The 18338-nt window shown below is 32.9% G+C and overlaps 2 protein-coding genes and 1 long non-coding RNA gene across 5 annotated transcripts; 2 read left to right on the top strand and 1 right to left on the bottom strand.

Moving 5' to 3' along the window:
• Nucleotides 1-142: 142 nt before the first annotated feature.
• Nucleotides 143-11259, top strand: LOC123692962. Of its 2 annotated transcripts, XM_045637813.1 has the most exons (5): nucleotides 143-1154; nucleotides 2937-3000; nucleotides 3127-6784; nucleotides 6875-8758; nucleotides 8923-11259. In XM_045637813.1, the coding sequence occupies exons 1-5, from the start codon at nucleotides 499-501 to the stop codon at nucleotides 9402-9404; spliced, it is 6744 nt and encodes a 2247-aa protein (XP_045493769.1). In that variant the 5' UTR covers nucleotides 143-498; the 3' UTR covers nucleotides 9405-11259. The 2 variants fall into 2 exon arrangements, with proteins under 2 accessions (XP_045493769.1, XP_045493768.1); XM_045637812.1 differs by having other exon boundaries at nucleotides 3127-8758.
• Nucleotides 11260-11684: 425 nt separating this feature from the next.
• On the bottom strand, nucleotides 11685-14940 carry LOC123693093 (vacuolar protein sorting-associated protein 51 homolog). The gene has a single exon (XM_045638049.1). It carries the CDS (start codon nucleotides 14645-14647, stop codon nucleotides 12548-12550), a length of 2100 nt encoding a protein of 699 aa, XP_045494005.1. The 5' UTR covers nucleotides 14648-14940; the 3' UTR covers nucleotides 11685-12547.
• A 94-nt stretch (nucleotides 14941-15034) lies between these two features.
• On the top strand, nucleotides 15035-15978 carry LOC123693094. 2 transcript variants are annotated; one of them, XR_006751647.1, is made up of 2 exons: nucleotides 15035-15273; nucleotides 15829-15978. It is a non-coding gene; the product is annotated as an uncharacterized LOC123693094 (long non-coding RNA). The 2 variants fall into 2 exon arrangements; XR_006751648.1 differs by having other exon boundaries at nucleotides 15035-15398.
• Nucleotides 15979-18338: the final 2360 nt, after the last annotated feature.

Here is an 18338-nt window from a genome sequence, read left to right as displayed (position 1 = left end):
TTGTTTATTTTAATGGTGATTTATTTTAAATACAATTATTCAGAAATTATATAAAATATATTGTTACCATTGATATTTTATTAATTATTTTGAGAACAATTTTTAAACGGCAACACCGTTATCTATTTTTCACGACGTCCATCTTTATAAAATTGATGTGTTGTGTTTTTAACAAAATTGCTACAAAAATATTATTATAGCGTTTTTTAATGAATTTATTAACATATTTATAATGTAATGTTAAATATTCTTTCTATAAATCAATGTTATACACCTTGTTAATCGTATTGTTCGGTTTTCGATAAAGGTGTCATTTTCATTATCGTTCGTTCCAGTAAAAAGTTTCACTTGTAATTCTGCTATTGACCTAAGTGCTAATTGGTCAACCATCAAATGTTTTTGTTAACTGTCGTATAATAGCTGATAAAGTGTGAAGCGCCGCGTGCATAAATCTCTTCTTATTACGAATTTTTATGTCAAAACAGATGAATTGTGATAATGGATAGATTGAACCAGATTCGGGGCGAAGCGGAACGTTCCAAAGACTTCACTTTGGATACATCGTCACCTCCAAGCGAAGCGTATATAACAGCTAACGAAAGTTCATCAAAATTCTTTTCGCTGTCAGAAGTTGATTCCACTTTTAGTGTTTCGCCTACAAAAGACAGTAATGCGTCTCCCGCCAATGTAGATAGACCGATTTCTGACTCTGGTTTAATATCTAACCTATCTCCTATACCCAAGACAAATGATATAGGAAGTTTCAAAATTGGTAAACAAATAGAAGCTGCAAATATTTTGTCAGGTGGTGTTAATATTTTTGATGATAATTCATATGATGGTGATGAACTAGTTATTGATGATAATGTGGCTATGGATGATGGAAAACCAAATTCGGAGTTTAAATCAGAAGATGTTACCAATGTTGTGTGTATAGATAAATCAGATGAAGTGGTGGAGACTGCAGATGTTGCGGGGGCAATTAAAAGTAAAGACACGGAGGTAGTACTTCAGATTGATGGAAAAAATGTTGATGCTATAGACATTGGTAATGATCTTTATCTATATAGACGACCAGGTGAAGAGGAACTAGCTGCTGTGCAAATTGTTCCTGATAATGAACAACAACCGTGTTTTAAATTTCTTAAAGTCAGGTGAGATACATTTATTTTCAATTGTATTATTATTAGAATCTGCGTAAAATATATTTCAATACTGTTATTTAAAGTATAATGAATAATAACATCTGTATTTTTCATGCATAAATATTAAATTATTCTCTCATAGACTCCTTCAGTATAACTGATAGCCAAGCGAATTATATTTACTGAATGAATATTGCACTTTTAATAATGGCATTATTCCAAATATAATGGTATAAAGAACAACAACCATTGCAAAGATCCTAAAGGAAAAAAAAGGTTTCAAATATACTACAGGAACACTGAATGTTTTGTTAAAGAATAACTCGCATTATGTTCAAAATTTAGCTCCTGACATATGTGCTGGACAAACATTACACCTGCCATTTCCCTTTCTTTCGATTTGTGTTATAATGACAATACTAATAACAGTCCTATATCATCACAAGCCTTTCAACCTCCTGAATGCAGGACACCTTTCAATCAATATTTCTATGTACTATTTATATTACCCATAATAAATGATTGCTGTGTTTAAAAATATGTTTTATTTTGACCATCGAGGTACTAAACTGTATTATTAAACATATATTTTGTTAAGTATTAGTATAGTATGTACATTTTAAAATATGTTGATTTTCAATCTAGTAATTAATTAAATAGTTGAGGAACTGAGGCTAAATTAATTTTTTGGTAGTATAGCACTATCTAATGCTTCACATTATGTGTCATGCAAAATATAAAATTAAAATGTACTTCAAAAACTAATATTTTATAGTAGAAGTTTTATTGTTTTGACATTCCGGGCTTAGGAAATATAATTGGAATAGAAAAATTATTTTTGTGTTGAATAGTCCATTCTTCCAGCAGACTACATAATATCATGCTGTACAATAGAAAAAGATAGCCAAGTAGAAATGAGGGAATTCTAGGAAGAGAATCCTTTTGAAAGCAGATGTTTTTGCTTGGGGCAGCTAGTACTTTAAAAGTTTAATCATTACTACCTTCTCATAATTTCGATCAATACTAATACTCTCTTTTTGCGGCATTATGTTTCCCAATGCTTCTATTAAAGCAATAAGCAAGCACACATCCATCTCTATGAAAACCACATCTTAATTGAATCCATTTCCACCAATCCTAAGCTATATGCATCAATAAATATACTATTGATGGATATCAAACACATCCACAGCATAGCACATCTCTGATCGAAAAGCAGCCCCTTAGCTTTAGTTAGCAAAACAAATAAATACATACATCCAAATCTTGTAGTTAAATATTTTTGGAATTTAACTAGATTCTTCTTGAACTTAAATTATAGTATAGCCATAATATGTTACATGTAATGAATTAATATTTTTATCCAACTGCAACATAAGGAGGGTTATGTTTTTTGAGTGTATGTATATTCATTTGGTGTTCTAGGACCTAGATCATCCATAAGAGCTTGTCATATTTTTATGTGAATGGTATCAATCCACTGGTTACATCCAAATAAAAAAAATAATTGAAAAATTATTAATAGGCATAGCTTGACCGCAACCGCTGTACCGCGCCTTAGGTGTGTGCGCGGCAAGGCAGGGAAGAGTACCAACCGTTCCATTTCTTTCTAACTCATGCTCTTTCCCAGCCTCACTGTACATACCTAGGGCACGGTACAGTGGTTTCGGTCAAGCTATAGTCTAGGCTTTTTGGTTTTTATAATAATATATCTTGTTGATTAGTTTATTATTATATATAGAATAAAAATGTGTAAATAGAAATATAACTCATTCAGTACTCTTATTTTAGGGAAAATGCTGAAGGCAATCTGGAAGTATATGAAGAAATTGAGATTGAAGTACCAAAGGAAGTGGTAAGAATTCCCATTTTTAAATTATTGTATTTATTATTATTTGTTAATGCATATACATAATATGTATCAAAATGTACATACCTTTTTAAACTAAAGCTTATTATAATATTTTTTTTTTTATTTTAGCCTGTCAACAATGAAGAACCTAAGGAAAGTTCCCCTAAGAGTATTGTAAAGGAAGACAAGCCATTAGTAGAGTCTGATAATAATAAAATTATTGATAATACACTTAAAAATCCACAAACTGAGACAGAAAATAAAGATGCAGAGTTAGAGACAAGTAGGGAAGTTAAAGAAGATTCAAAAGTTAATTTTAATGGAAAAGTTATGAAATTCAGTGAATCGCGTAAATCACCAGTAATAAATACATTTACTCCCATGACATACCACTCTACGCCCAATAAAGAAGGAATACCCTTAACAAAAACCATGGTAGATCAGCAATTACATCCAAACCGACAATCTGATAACATCAAGAAAACTATAGAAGTTCATACAGAATACAGCAAACATAAATTGTCTGATACACCTATTAAAAATAAAGAGTTAGTTGGAAACATTGAAAATGATGAAAAAGATATAGATAAAACATTACCTGATTTGCTGCATACGTCTGAAGATAAACCTTTGATCATAGATGAGAAGGAATGTAAAGATGAATTAATCGACAATAAAACAGAAGAAAAGATAATAAAAGAGAGTATTGATATAGAAATTAAAGATTCTAATTTAAGTAATGAAATTACTTTAAAAGCCCCAATTGCTATGGATAAAGATAAAAAGTCCATAGAAATGGTGTTGTCAAGTGGAAACAATATGGAAGGCACCAAAGACAATAAAACTGTTGAAGAAAAAACGCCCGACTTTATTTCCGCCTATGAAGGTGACAAAAACACCATTGATTTAATAACATGTGATGATACAGAAGCGGTTGAGGATAAACTCGTTATTGTCGAAAATATACCTTCACCGCCAATAAGTAACGAAAAAAATAGTGACACTTCAAGTTCAGCAATAGCAGTTGAAAAGGTTCAAATACTGGTTGAATCTGAAACAAGCAAATTAATCTCGGACATTAAACTTGATGTTAGAGAAACATGTTCTAAACAAAGAGATACAAGGCAAGTGGCTGATAGTACAAGTGAATTAAAACAGATTGAAAATATTGAAACTGATATTAAGCTTAACAAGAGTTCAATAGAGAAAACAAATGTGCCTAGCAAAAGTAATAATTTAGGGACAACAAGACTACAACATAATGCTATTGAAGTTAAAAAAAGCTTAGATGATATTACAACTTCCGAAACCAAGCATGATAAAAATGATGAAAAAAATTTTAAGTCATGTGAGTTAACATCTCAAAATAAACAAAAAGATGAACAATTTACTATAGGGGAAAATAAAACTATTCAAGAGAATTTGAAATTAGAACCTAATCTTAAAATCACAGGGACATTACCTTTAAAATCAATTGAACCCCAAAAACAAATTCAGAACACCACTGTTACTTCAAAACAAAAAATCGACTCTGCTTCTGTTCATGATGTTGTATCTTTGAGACCAAATAAAAATGAAACGAAAAGTAATACAAATATAAATAAAATCCAAGTAAAAGATTACAAAGGTACTTTAGATGATTTAAACAAGCATACTAATATTGTACCCACAGATCATAAAACACTAACTGTTTCTAAAATAAAATCAACTGATGATATACAAAAAGCTGTGAAATTGCCTGTAAAGGCAAATACTTCCGATATAAAGATTGACACAAAAATTGATGTACTTCCTGATACTCAGGCGAAACAACCTATTAAGAAAAATTGCGTCGCAGTGCCTTTTGGAAAGTGGACTGAAGCAAATAGACAGGAATTTTTAAATAAAATAAAGGAAACAAAAGTTGCTTCAAATAATTCCAGTACAAAACAACTGAAACAGCCTAAAGATTTGAATAGGCGAGACGTTTTAAAGAAAATAGATAGTCAGAGACAATCCAACAATATAGTTGTATCAAAATCCCAAGATGTAAATACTTCTACTAAAGCAAAAGTTACAACTGTTACTTTCAAAAATAAACCAAACATTGAGCACACTGATAATACGCAAATTCTTAAAGATGAGAAAAATTCCGTCAAAGACATATCAAAAGTAATTACTACAACTAAACCAGATGCTGATCTGATAGATAAAAAACCAACTCAAAGGAAAGAAATTAACAATCAAGATTTAATTGATAAAACAATTGAAGGTATTATTAATAGAGCTCTTCCAGTGAAAGCTTCCCAAGATGAGCATAAGCAGAGTGTGGAATGTAATGCAAGTGAGAAAGAAAAAAGTGCGTATCAGATTACATTAGATGATATTGAAAAGAAAATGAATGAATTGCATGGAATCCCTTTCGTGGAGAGACCTCCACATGAGTTACCAGCACTTACACAAGAATCCAAACCAAGTAGTGCAGATACAAAAACATCTAATTCAAATAAACCAGACACCTTATTGAATCCTCCTCCATTCACAAATAAACCTCACCAAAATGTTATTAAGGAACATGAAAGGGCTAATATATCTGATGAAGAAATCATTGAACATGTACCAATTACAGGGGATATTAAATTACCATGTAAGGATAGTAAAATTAACGAGTTAGTTCGTAGTACGATATGTGATAGCGGTGCTAAAAAAGAACCAATTATCACAGAGAAAGATTTTGATAAGTTTGCTAGACGTAATTCTGTTACATATGAAAATTTACTAACTGTTAATTTTGATAGGAAAGAACCCCATAATATTATTAAAAGTGTAGTACCAAAAGACATTCCGGTTAAAAAAATGTCAAGAAATGAACTTATGCTTGCTGAATCTAAAGCTAAATCGACAAATAAGCATAATGCGGCACGTCATAATCATTCCAGTAAAATTCCAACAGTCAAGACATCTAATGAAACACATAACAAGAATTATCAGTCCAAAGTCCAAATTGCATACCAATCCGCATTAACGGCAAAGCGGCAGCTTGAAGGCCCAATTACAATTATTGAAGATAAACCTGTAAAAGTTGTTTTTATGGACGCAAATACAGACTTTGTTCCAGTTTTACATATACAGGGTCAGGAACTCTCGCCTACAAAAATTCAAATGAATGAGTCTTCTAAATTTGTCCATAGTGCTTCTGAGTCATTAGATTCTGATATACTAGAGAGTTTTGAGAATAAGTTACAGGACGAAACTAGATCTAAAAGTAAACATCAGAGGAAACAAGTTCTAACTCCAGTCGAAACACCTGAATTGGAACTCATAGAACCGAGCGATTTAGGCATGGAAACTTCACCAAAGAAAAAACGCAGATTTGAAGACAAAGCTGATAAAAAATCAAAAACATTGGTGCCCAAAAAATCATATCTTTTGAACCGTAATGTGTCAGAAGAAAAGCAAGAAATAGTGAAAAATCCCACTGAAATTCTGAATAAAACAGAGACATATGTTCACTCTGATCCAAAATCAGCTATTGATAACTTAGTGAAAGCTGCTGAGTTACTTGAAACACAATCTGAGAACAAAATTTTAACCCACTCAACTGAGAATAGCCCACATCAAAACACACCAGTTAAAAGAGGTAGAGGTCGACCCAGAAAAAACCCTCTTCCCGGAGTAGAGTCTAACACACCAAAGACACCAAGTCCTCAGAAAAAACCAAGATTGCAAGAAGAAAAATCTTATAAAGAACAAACAGAGACAGAAGAAAGTAGTGACGACGAAATAATAAAAGAAAATTGGACAATGGGTAAGATAAATGAAAACATTGTATGTCCAATCTGTAACAAATTATTCCGTTCTGAGAATGTTGTATTTAAACATGTGAAACATTGTACAGGTCCATCACCGAATAGGTCTGACTCGGATAAAAGAAGTTCTTCGAGATTGCGCTTTTCCCAAGAATCAAAAAGATCATCAACTGATAGCAAATCAGATATGGATTTGGATGAAGAAATACTAACACCAAGAAAACGAAAATCAAGAGACTCAAAGCCAGTTAAAGAAAAAAATGATGAAATAATAAATAAGGAGTTGGATACTGGAAAACAAACTCAACATCAATCACAAACAACTGTTAATAAAACTAAATTTAACACAAATAATTTAGTGTGCGAACTGTGCGGTAAAAGTTTTAGACAGTTATCATATCTGTTAAGTCACAAAATCCAACACAGAAAAGAAGATGTTAAATCAGCCCACAATGATGAAGTTAAAAAGAATGTTTTCTCTTGTGAAGTTTGTAAAAAAGAATTTAGGAAATTGCATCATTTGGTCCAACATCGTCTTATCCACAAACCAAGTGCAATGTCGTCAAGATTAAGTAGAAAAAGCTCATCTGAACACCGAGATAATAAGAGCGAAAAAGATAATAAAGTTCAAGCTCAAACAAAACAAACCGAAGATCATAGCGCAGGATTTCGATGTGAACCTTGTGATAAGTCATTTAGAAAACTTCACCATCTTGTGGAACACAGAGAAACTCATGATGGTATTAACAAAAAATTTACTCCACAAGTAACAGTTGAACCTTCAAAATCTCCATTACATCAATGTGACATATGTAAGAAATCTTTTAAAAAGTTACAACACTTTATGGAACATAAAGATCAACACCTGGAGACAAGTTCAGAAAAATCAGATGATAAGAGTGTTCAAAGTTCTCTTTCTACACGAGATATTATACACGAATGTTCTCTTTGTTATATGGTATTCCCCAATGAACACTCTTTGAATAAACACACCATCATTTGTCTTAGAAAGAAAAAGCAATCAGCTGCTAAAGCGAAACAAGCAGAAGAAAAAACTGCTGTCGATGATGATAATAAAGATGATAAGGAACAAGAAACTGACTCTAAAATAATTGCAGATGTTATGCCGGTTGATAATATTAAGTCTGAAAATCCAAATACCCATGATTTAGAGGATATAAGTAAACCTCTCCAAACTATACAAAGTGCTACACGTAAGTCGATAGAAAATAACACAGAAATTGACAACTCGGACAGTAAAAGTGACGACATCCCATTAATTAAAGCAAAAGAATTCGAACCTATTGTTAATAAACCTGTGAATGAAGTTGAAACAAAACCTTTAAATACGCAAATAATTGAAACTATTGTAATACCTGATACGCCTACACCGAAAAAAAGGACTGCAACGAAAGAGAAAGCGGGACTTACTGTTACAAAGAAACAAAAAACATTGAACGTTACCATGCCCGTCATCGAGAAAAATAAATCGGAAAAAGCATCAAATGACGACGATGACGCCGACGAAGATGATGACGAAGTGAGATACATGTTGAATCCAGACTTAAAATTGGATAAAACAGTTGAAGAAAAGTTTATGAAAGTGCGAGCCAAAAAACGTAGTTCACTACAACTAGAGAGGCCTAATTCGAAAGATTTGGTAATAAGGAGAATCTCATTGCAACACCCACCCAAAATACCTCGTTTGAAAGCGAAACCGGTAGAAGCTAAAACCCAAACTACTATTAAAAATGCAAAAGCCCCAACGCCTGAAACGGTGCCTTCTACAGATTCGGATGATAGTGATATTAAATACTCTTTCCCGACAACGCCTGTGAAACAGACACCAAAGAAAGCGGAGAAGTCAAATAAAAAAATAATGTGTGATAAACGAAAATCAATCAGTAGCATTGCTAAGAGGAAGTCACTGGGGAAACATAAGCAAAATACACCTGTTAACAAAATTAGAAAGCGTAAGTATTTTATTGTATACTTATTTATGTTTTAATTTATACCTTGATATGAAATATGTTTATTTTTTTGAGCTATAAATCAACAAACATTTAAATATTTTTTTTTTATTGGAGTGTCTAAATAACGTTGCTTGGTGTAAATTAATGGATTGTTCTCATTTCAGGCACAGCCGAGGTAGAGCACAGGTGTGACTGTGGACAACTTTTCAGCAGCGCTGCGTTGTTGTCGCGACACACGACTCTGGCGCACACTCCCCCGCGGATACGACGCCGGCGATCTCCCCCTCCAGACACTAAATCACAAAAACCTACTAATCTATTGAAACCCAATATAAAACAATCACAATCGTCCGTTACTCAAACGAAAACACAAACGCAACAACCGAAACAAAAACCGACAACAAAACAAAAACCCACTTTGACAAAACAGAAGCTTAATTTAATACAACAAAAACAAACTTCATCTCAACAGAAACAAACATTGGCTCAACAGAAAAATACTTCAAATCAACCGAAACAGACGTTGACACAACAGAAATCTAACGCTCAGTCGAGCCCGACGCGAAGTAAATCTAATAATGTGAACAACGTAAGTAAGAACTCGAAAATAGGTGTAGCGACGAGGAAATCAAGTGTTATAAAATAAATATATCATAATACAATAATTGTTGAGTAAAAATGTGTAACAACGCTAAAGTATGAACATAATTATATTACACACAAGACAGTGGCTGATAATGTAGGAATCAAAACTTTAAGATAAATGGACTGAGTAGAGATCCAATAATTTTTATGTATTTTAAATAAAGGGGTGTTCGCTAGTAACTTGATGAAATCACGCACTAACAGCGCTCACAAATAAGAAACTAACGGACCACTGTTGATAAATATATTTTTACACTTTCGGTGAGTTTAGGATGCATCAAATAAAATATAAAAAAAAAAAATATTTTTGTGAGCGGGGCGCTGGTCTTGTCGCTAAATTAGCGGGAAAGATAAAATCTATATTTTGTCAATTGATATGTTATAGATATAGCAGTGTATAAGAGGAAATAATTTATGTTTTTATTTAGTAATAAGGTGTCGAGTTTACATTGCATTAATTTAGTTTTAAAATTAGTGAATGATGAATGCTTTTTATACTTTTTGATGTAAACTTTCAATATAATTGAAATTCATTTGGGGCTTATGAATTGCGAAGCGATTATACAACGTGTAACAGAAATAATAATGAACATGAACTTAAGTATTATTATTAACCTATTAAAGTATGTAGTTCATAACTACACAATTCATAAAATATTGTAATATTCTAGAAATTAATATCCCTTTCAGAGACTGCATTAGGTAATGTTTCATGTTTTATATGCGCTCGCAATTTATCTCAGTAGCTGTTTTAAAATGCGCTCAAAGGGAAATATTTTCAGCTTTCCTGCCAAAATATATTTTAAATTGTTTTATTTTGTTATGGAACTATATTTCTATACACCTTGTAACAGATATATGTCATAATAATTTGAAACTTTATGTACCTATAACTTATTGACGAAATCTACCCGCAAAATAGTGGGTTGTGATTTTGTTTCCTTTATTATTTATTGATTCAATTGTTTTCGAATTGATTAACATTTCCTCTTTATAATCACAAATAATATGATAAAACACGTAGCTTGATGTTACTATATTGACTTTTACATATAAATGTTGTCTTTAAATAACTTAAAAAATTGGTGTCATACGTAAAGTATTCTTGTAGATTACTATTAATATTTTAACATTGGTTATTTACTATATTGTCAGAGAAATTGGCTATTGTCTAATATTAATGTTTTATCTACAATCGCCATTTATGTATTAATTGTAAGTAGATATGCCTGTTATATCTTTTTTTATATCACATGCTTTATTTAACAACTACCTTCTATGTATCTTCTTTGTCGTTTCAAATGGTCAATTTTGTATGTTAGTCAGGGTAAGCAAATAGTGTAAAGGATGTACCAAAAAATTACCTTTTAAACGTGTACACATATCCATACGTTTTCAACATCAATGTACATAAATAATATTAGAGCAATGTATTGTACGAGCTTATAATTTTGATTCTTTCTGTGATATTATCCAAAGAGATTTAACGTTATGTTTATAGAGGTCATGAGAGAATTATCATAGTTATGTCAAGTCCTACTTCATCTAGCAAAAATATAGTGATTATCTCACTATATTTTTGCTAGGTGAAGTAGTCGTTTTGTTATGCCAATAATGTTACGAATATCGGTAATTTTTTCGATTAATATTCTTTCTCTTAGTTTCATCATGACGTTTATTTTTGCTCACCCTTTATTTTACTGCTTCTCTAAATCTCTTTGGATAATTCACATCCATGTAGTGAGGTTACGAGCTTCCCATAGGTTTTCAAAAGAATTTTTGGAATTTTGTAGATAATTTTGAATTGCATTGTGCAAGCATGCATTCGAAATTCAGTTATAAACTGACCATCTAAAGATAGGAAGTATATACCAGCATAAAAGATAAATCGAAACTTTTACACTTTTTGGAAGACAAATATTAAAATCTCAACGGATACATTACTTTGTAATTATCTTGGTAACATTTTGTAGTATAGGACCAAAATATTTTGTTTTAGTGGTAATGTAATCAGTAATGATGTTGTTTTTATTTTTAATTAATATTTTATCGTACTCCCGCAACTAACATTTATAATATCGTGTAATTTATGTCGAAGAAGAGTAGATTGTCTTGTGAGATATGTTCTAGGAGCATTTACATAAGAAAATATATATTATTATTATAGTGTCTATGTAGATGATATCATTATTTTTAATATGATGATGCAATTTTAATTATTGGGTTATAAATAAATTCTTTAAAACAAGTGGTTTTATTTTAAATAAAAGACTTTCAGTTCATAACATTTACCTATATTTAAGATATTTTTTTTACTATAAATAATACATAATATTATCAACATACAGTACATATTTAATAATCTAAGTAATCAAAAAAATGTCTTTTACAGGTCTAAGGTCTCTATCTGTCCGTCTAAATTTTTGGAAATTAATATGCACTAGATTATGACCACAGTTTCTTTCCTGTATTTATTTTTTTCAAACACAATCTTTAACATTTATGAATTCCGAATTGAGCTGAATGCTTACATTTAACAGATATATACTTATTTCTATAGGTTCTTATTCTATACCTTAGTTCTATACTATCTATTTTCTAGGGTCCATGTTTCGTGACATTATCATACATATTATAAATGCCAAAGGACTGAAAAAGTCTATCTGTTACTCAATCACGCCTAAACTACTGAACCAATTTGCATGAAATTTGGTATGGAGATATTTTGATACGCGAGAAAGGACATAGGCTACTTTTTATTGCGAAATATGTACCACGGGCGAAGCCGGGGCGGACCGCTAGTTCGTTATAAATCATCAAGACATGGTTCCAGCATTACTGAATTCCCGTGCATGGGGCATGGGCTCTGGATCGCGTCGTTTACACGCATCCAATAGTCATTTCTACTTCGTTCTGCTATTCGAGAATATAAGCGGCCGGTCTAATCCGATTCAGAGCTGAATACTGTATGGTAAACTGACTTGAAATGAGTGACATTGATCTAGTTCTGACCCAGCGCAGCGCCGTACCAACCAGACATGCTGGCATCAATTACTGTATGAATATTCAATATACCTAGGTACATTTAATTTGCATTCGTAAAACAAACAATTTCATTTATTATTTATTAAACTAACGTAAAGCTTAGCCACGTTCACAAATAATATCTACAATACTAGGTTCCATTAATTGAGGATCTACACATCGCAGCTGAGCGGAGGACAGCGCATCTTCCAATAAAGCATTCAGTAACCTTTCATCATTACCCATACAGGATAATCTTTGTTGTAGAAAATGAACGTCAACTTGTAACTGCTGCAAACCATGTCTACTAAAAGTACGTAAGCGTACGCATTCCACTAATGCTTTTAGAGCTACTTTCAATGCACCATTGGACAGAGCAGCTCTGTCCGCGCCAGCTGGACTAAAAACTTCGATTCTTTCGGAAAACAGCCGGTTAATTGGCGAGAATGAAGAGGGAGCACGTGACCATATAGTACGACGGCTGGAATCGCTCGATGGTTTAATACTGGAAGGAAATAGTTGTGACGCGGCACTATCCGCACTGGCAAGAGTTTCCACCACTCGCCGGCACACCGCTCGCGGCCCACGAGGCTCTGGTGCTCTTAACCAATCTCGAGCCAACACGGACACTCGCAACATTTGCGCCGCAGTCTGTCCAATAAATACCACTTCAGAATCTAAGGCAGATTGAGCAGCAGTGGACAAATTGACCATAACATTATTTGTTTCCTTTTTCTCTACACTCAAACCAGGTGCAGCTTCCTCTAATAATTTAACTAAATGGTTTTGTAGAATTGTAACACCACTTTCTTGCATTTCCAAACATAACTTGGCTAGAATGAGGAAAAGTTCAAAGGGAATGTTGTTTGATGACTGTAAGAAAGACATTTTCTTTACCATATCTGACAGATTTATGAGGGTTTCTGATATAACATTCCAACAGCTATCTGCAACTGCCTTAGCACACCAAGGCTTTAAGCCAAAAGATAAATTGTTCTGTAAAAATGCCATCAAATCTAGGAGTGACGCTTGCACTTTCTGCATTAGATATACTTGTAAAGAATTGAGTATATCTTTGAGATCAACATTTTCTGTACCTTTGCTTGCTAAAGATTGCCTTACTCTCATTAAATTTTCTTTAAATTGTACATGAATTGTTTGATATTGCATTGTAGCTTTATGGTTAATACATTGAACAACAACTTCTAATGCTTTATTAGATACTCCATCACTAGATATTATTTCTGACATTGCTTGCAATTTTCTAAAGAACTTATCAAGACCTCTTATTAGGATTTCAGTTCCAATATTCTCTGGTCTCTTTATAACATCTTCAAAGAGGCAAAACACTTGAGTCATTACTTTGTCAGCAAAATCTGGCAAACAATCATTATCAGTTTCAAACATTTCATGATAACAAGATATAACAATACCTAGATCGGCTAGCAATGTGTTATTACACTTTTCAACCCATTCCAATATATCTGTTATTTCAACCATGGAGGCAAGTACTTTTAAATGTTGTTCCAATCTACTTTCGGCACAATTTAAGAATATATCTTTCAATGAGGAGTCTGATTCTTGTAGCTGCCTTAAAAGGCCAACACTTTCTGCCAATTCAGATGCAGATGTATCCGGAGTTAGCAATCTCTCTCTCAAGGTTTTCTTTAAGTCATAAATAATTTCTGAACATTCAGTTTGAATACTTTTAAAAGATGGTTGATTACCATACTTCTGTAACACTTTCTGTGCATGTGTGTAATCATGGACAGCATCTGCATATCTACCTTCTTGTATCGCTTTGTTCAACTGTGTGGGCAATAAAAACAAGAACTGTAACTTATCCAACAGTTGTCGAGTACTGCATAGCCTATTAACATTATTTCCACTATCACTTAGAGATGTTGAAATCTTAGAACTGAAACTTGTTATTCTATTAATGTTTTCTCTTAGTTTATCCATTTCTTCCTGCATGATTTGAAAATCTGTGCGCATTTTACGCACAGTTTCTGTGGCTGATATGAATTTGTTGTAGTTCTCATAAACTAATGTCTGCATTTCAGACTGCAAGAACTGGCTTTGATTAATGACCTCTGCTTCTTTATCCAACATTTGCCTAAGAGTGGCACATCTCATAATGCATTCTAAATACACGTCAGAATTAAAATTACTATCATTTATGTCTAATTGATTTGAATTTTCTTTACTTGATTCTGCCATGTTGTTTCAACTATGTTGTGGGCAGCTATGAGAATTATAAATTTATCGGTAAATGAATGCACAGTATTCCTTTTTATTTGTTTATAATTAAAACTTTCCTACAGGGCAATCGACCCTTTTTCATTCAAAACAAATACTAATGCAAAGCACTACGCACCACTTTACACATAATAGTTGAAATTATTTTTTTTAATTAACATTATTCTTCTTCTTCTCTAAATTATTGGCTCTACCCCAGCTCCACCCAATAAGTAGGCGTAGGCAGAGACAGGACTCAAATCACAACTCACATCACAACTATTAATATTATCTCAATGATCACAACTCAAATATTATTGATTTTTATCTCAGAAGATTTTACCGTTTACGTTGTGGTTTACGTAGGTTCTCCTTAGAGCATTAAACCAACCGGAGTGGCCATTGGCAGGCGTTCCCCGCTCGCCAAAGGTTTGAGTACGCGTTACATACCTGTTATATAAAACTAGTTGACGCGCGCCCAACGCCATTTTGCTAATGTCAGTGAACGTGAAAAAACCGGAGCGAAATATGCCAAATTGAAGTGAATTTACGTGTAAGAAGTGGTCAGAAACGTGGAATGTAATTAAGGATAATGTTACTTTTCATCTGTAAGTACTTTTACATCAAAATATTGTGAAATATTGCAGCAAATTTGCAAAATACTGAAATATATTGTCAATGTAAAAGTGTTGCCACATAATGGTACTACATCCACTTTTGGGTAAATTTTAAAGTACCTACGTAGACTGTTTTAATATTTAATTATAACTTTTATCACCGTTCATATTTGTTATTATAGAGTAATAAAATTTAGCCAAAGAAACCATAAATAACGTGAAGTATAATTTGTATAAACTTTATGAATTAATGATAAATACCGTTTGCAAATTCATTTATTGTTTATCTCCAACACATGTTTTTCTTTAATATTTTATAGTATACCAAGTTTAAGTTTGTATTTTATTAATTATAATGCAATTACTTACGTTCGTAACATGTACGTAAAAAGGCATTTTTAATTCGTTATTCTGGTATCACTGCATAAAAATTAGGGATGGGACGGTAAAAGAATAATATCGATATAAATATTATCCAGCCGTGGGCGTCTTATGGCTGATGATGATAAATTTTATCAGTTTGTTTCATTCTCATTTTATTTTCAGATTTCTAAAAGCTGCTGTGATTCGGGATGTTTGGATTCGATCTCCGAATGCGAATCATGTTTCATGGACTCCTAAACGGACTAGCACTAACTAGTGTTTCTGCGTTAAAATAAATGTAAATATTTGTAAATAAATGATGTAAATGAACGACGAAGCTGTCTTTTTGTTCACTATTTCTTGTTTTATATGTAAATTGTGACATTCACAAAAAAATGGTATTAAGCTTAACTTTATGGGACGTCGAGTTGAGAGGCGTAAATTTTTTTGTGGTTAGCTGTTGTCCTACGGAACCTAAATCTAAAATTTGCAATTGACGGAAACTTTTAGTTTTTGAGATATGAATTTTTGAAAACTAGAAAATTACTATAGAGGTTATACTACATCTTTATTTTTGTTACGCATATTCATTGTTTTGAAAGTGTCAAATCGACGTCACGACGACCTCTCAACTTGTTATTCGTTATGAATACTTAGATGTCACAAATCACAAATATTTAATTTATCATTAAAATTAAAATTCTAAATTCATTGAGCATAAAGTATCGATAAGTATTATAATTATTATCGACTTAAATTATCGACGCGTTTTCGCACTATCGATGTTTACATTGACGTTGAATACAGACACGGTGTCTATGTGTGTGTTTGTACCAAGGTTTGTACTTGTATGTGTATAGTCATGCTGGTGTTTGATTATTTTGTCGTGTGCGTGTTGTAGCGACGTAATCTCAAAATGCGTTTGTGTTAACACTATTTAAATGTGTTTACTCGTTCCCCCCGCAGGAAATGACAGACTTTTTGACTATGAAAGAATTGCGCGTGTCGTCTCCGGTTGGTTTAATGCTCTAAGTAGGTTCTCCGTTCTTGTCGTTTTGACAGCCAGCTGACATTGCATTAATGCATTGACACATTACTCGACATGATTGACACTCACAAATCACAAAACACAAGAAGCTTATATACTAAGCTTATAAACAAAACAAAACAGGAGAAAATAAATAAATGATTAAATTATTAATTAATGTCAAAATTACTGTTGCGGGTTGACCGTGGTGCTTTCGTTTCCCATTGCCCAAATTTGGCCCAAATCTTAGTCCAATGTGAAAACGCTCTAAGTTGTTGGTAAGCAAGCTAAAATAACAAGCTAAAATAAAATTTATAAAAAACATTTTCTAAAAGATTTTTATATAATTGGGGCAACCACGGGGCAGCTCAGACAGAAAGTATGGCAGTACCATAATGATCTATCTTAAAGGCCCTACTCACGGTTCAACACAACCAACAATCTGCTGAAACAATTTGTTGCAGTCGCGATTGAGCGTTCTCTACTCACGATTCATCCAACCCTCAATCTGATGACACAATTTCATTCCGTTTCCGCGATTGCTTGCCACAACGTGTGCACGTCACGTTGATGCCTGGCCTGATGCTAAACCTCAACGCAATAATACGCATTATTAATGGATATACTAATTTATGAAATATAAGATAATTATCTTTGTAATGCTTGTATTTTTTCCAATTTTATTGATAGATTTCAGGGGCTATAAAGTATAAACGGCTATAAAATATAAACATCTTCCTCAAATATGTAAAAATGTCTTTCCCGCGTTTATCTCAAAACCGCCATTTTGCGATTACTGCGCAGCGCGATTGAGCCGAGATTGGAGCAATCACAATACTCACGTTCCAACACGCACACAATCTGCTGAGACAATTTGTCGGGTTGCTTCCGCGCCGATCCAATTCGCAACATGTTGGGTTACGCCCCCAACGTGCCCTCAACTATACTATTCACGACACAATCTGTCAGCTCACTGCAGATTGTCCCCGTTTTCCAATTACAGCACTAGAGCGCATTATGCGGCATAATGCTTAACGTTGAGTGTTCCAACTACAGCAACGCTTCGCACAATCGAGCACTCTTAAAATTAATGCGCGTGAATTGATGCGTGCAATCGATTTATCATTAATTGTTGGAAAAAAATTTAAAGCTTTCGTTTCATTGTAGTTTTTTCGATATAATCAAAGTTAATTCAAATTGTGTTAAAAAAATAAATATAAGTATGGATGAAGGTAAAAACATTGAAAAAAATGTTAATGAAATAATCAAAATCCAAATTACTTAAAATAACCGTAAATAGTTTTCAACCAATTATTATGTATACCACTTTATTTACACATTAATGAGGTTGTTGCTAACTCTATGAATTTTTTTTTTTCAACACTGAACTTAGCGCAACCTGCTGTTGCGTTTCACGTTCCAATTAAGCATCAGCATAATTCGGCATTGTGCGCCACTGAGTCGCATTATGCTCTGTAATTGGAAAACAGCCACAGTCAACAGATTGTTACTGAAATTGAATCGTGAGTAGGCTACTTTAGGGCAGTACAATTAAGGGAGTACAAGACGTAAAGGCCCTACTCACGGTTCAACACAACCCACAATCTGCTGACACAATTTGTTGAAGTCGCGATTGAGCGTTCTCTACTCACGATTCATCCAACCC

Source organism: Colias croceus, chromosome 7 (genome assembly GCF_905220415.1).
Source record: "Colias croceus chromosome 7, ilColCroc2.1".
In the NCBI taxonomy this organism is placed as follows: Eukaryota; Metazoa; Arthropoda; class Insecta; order Lepidoptera; family Pieridae; genus Colias; species Colias croceus.
Note: the sequence above shows the minus strand (reverse complement) of the source record. Positions and strands in the feature narration are given on the sequence as shown.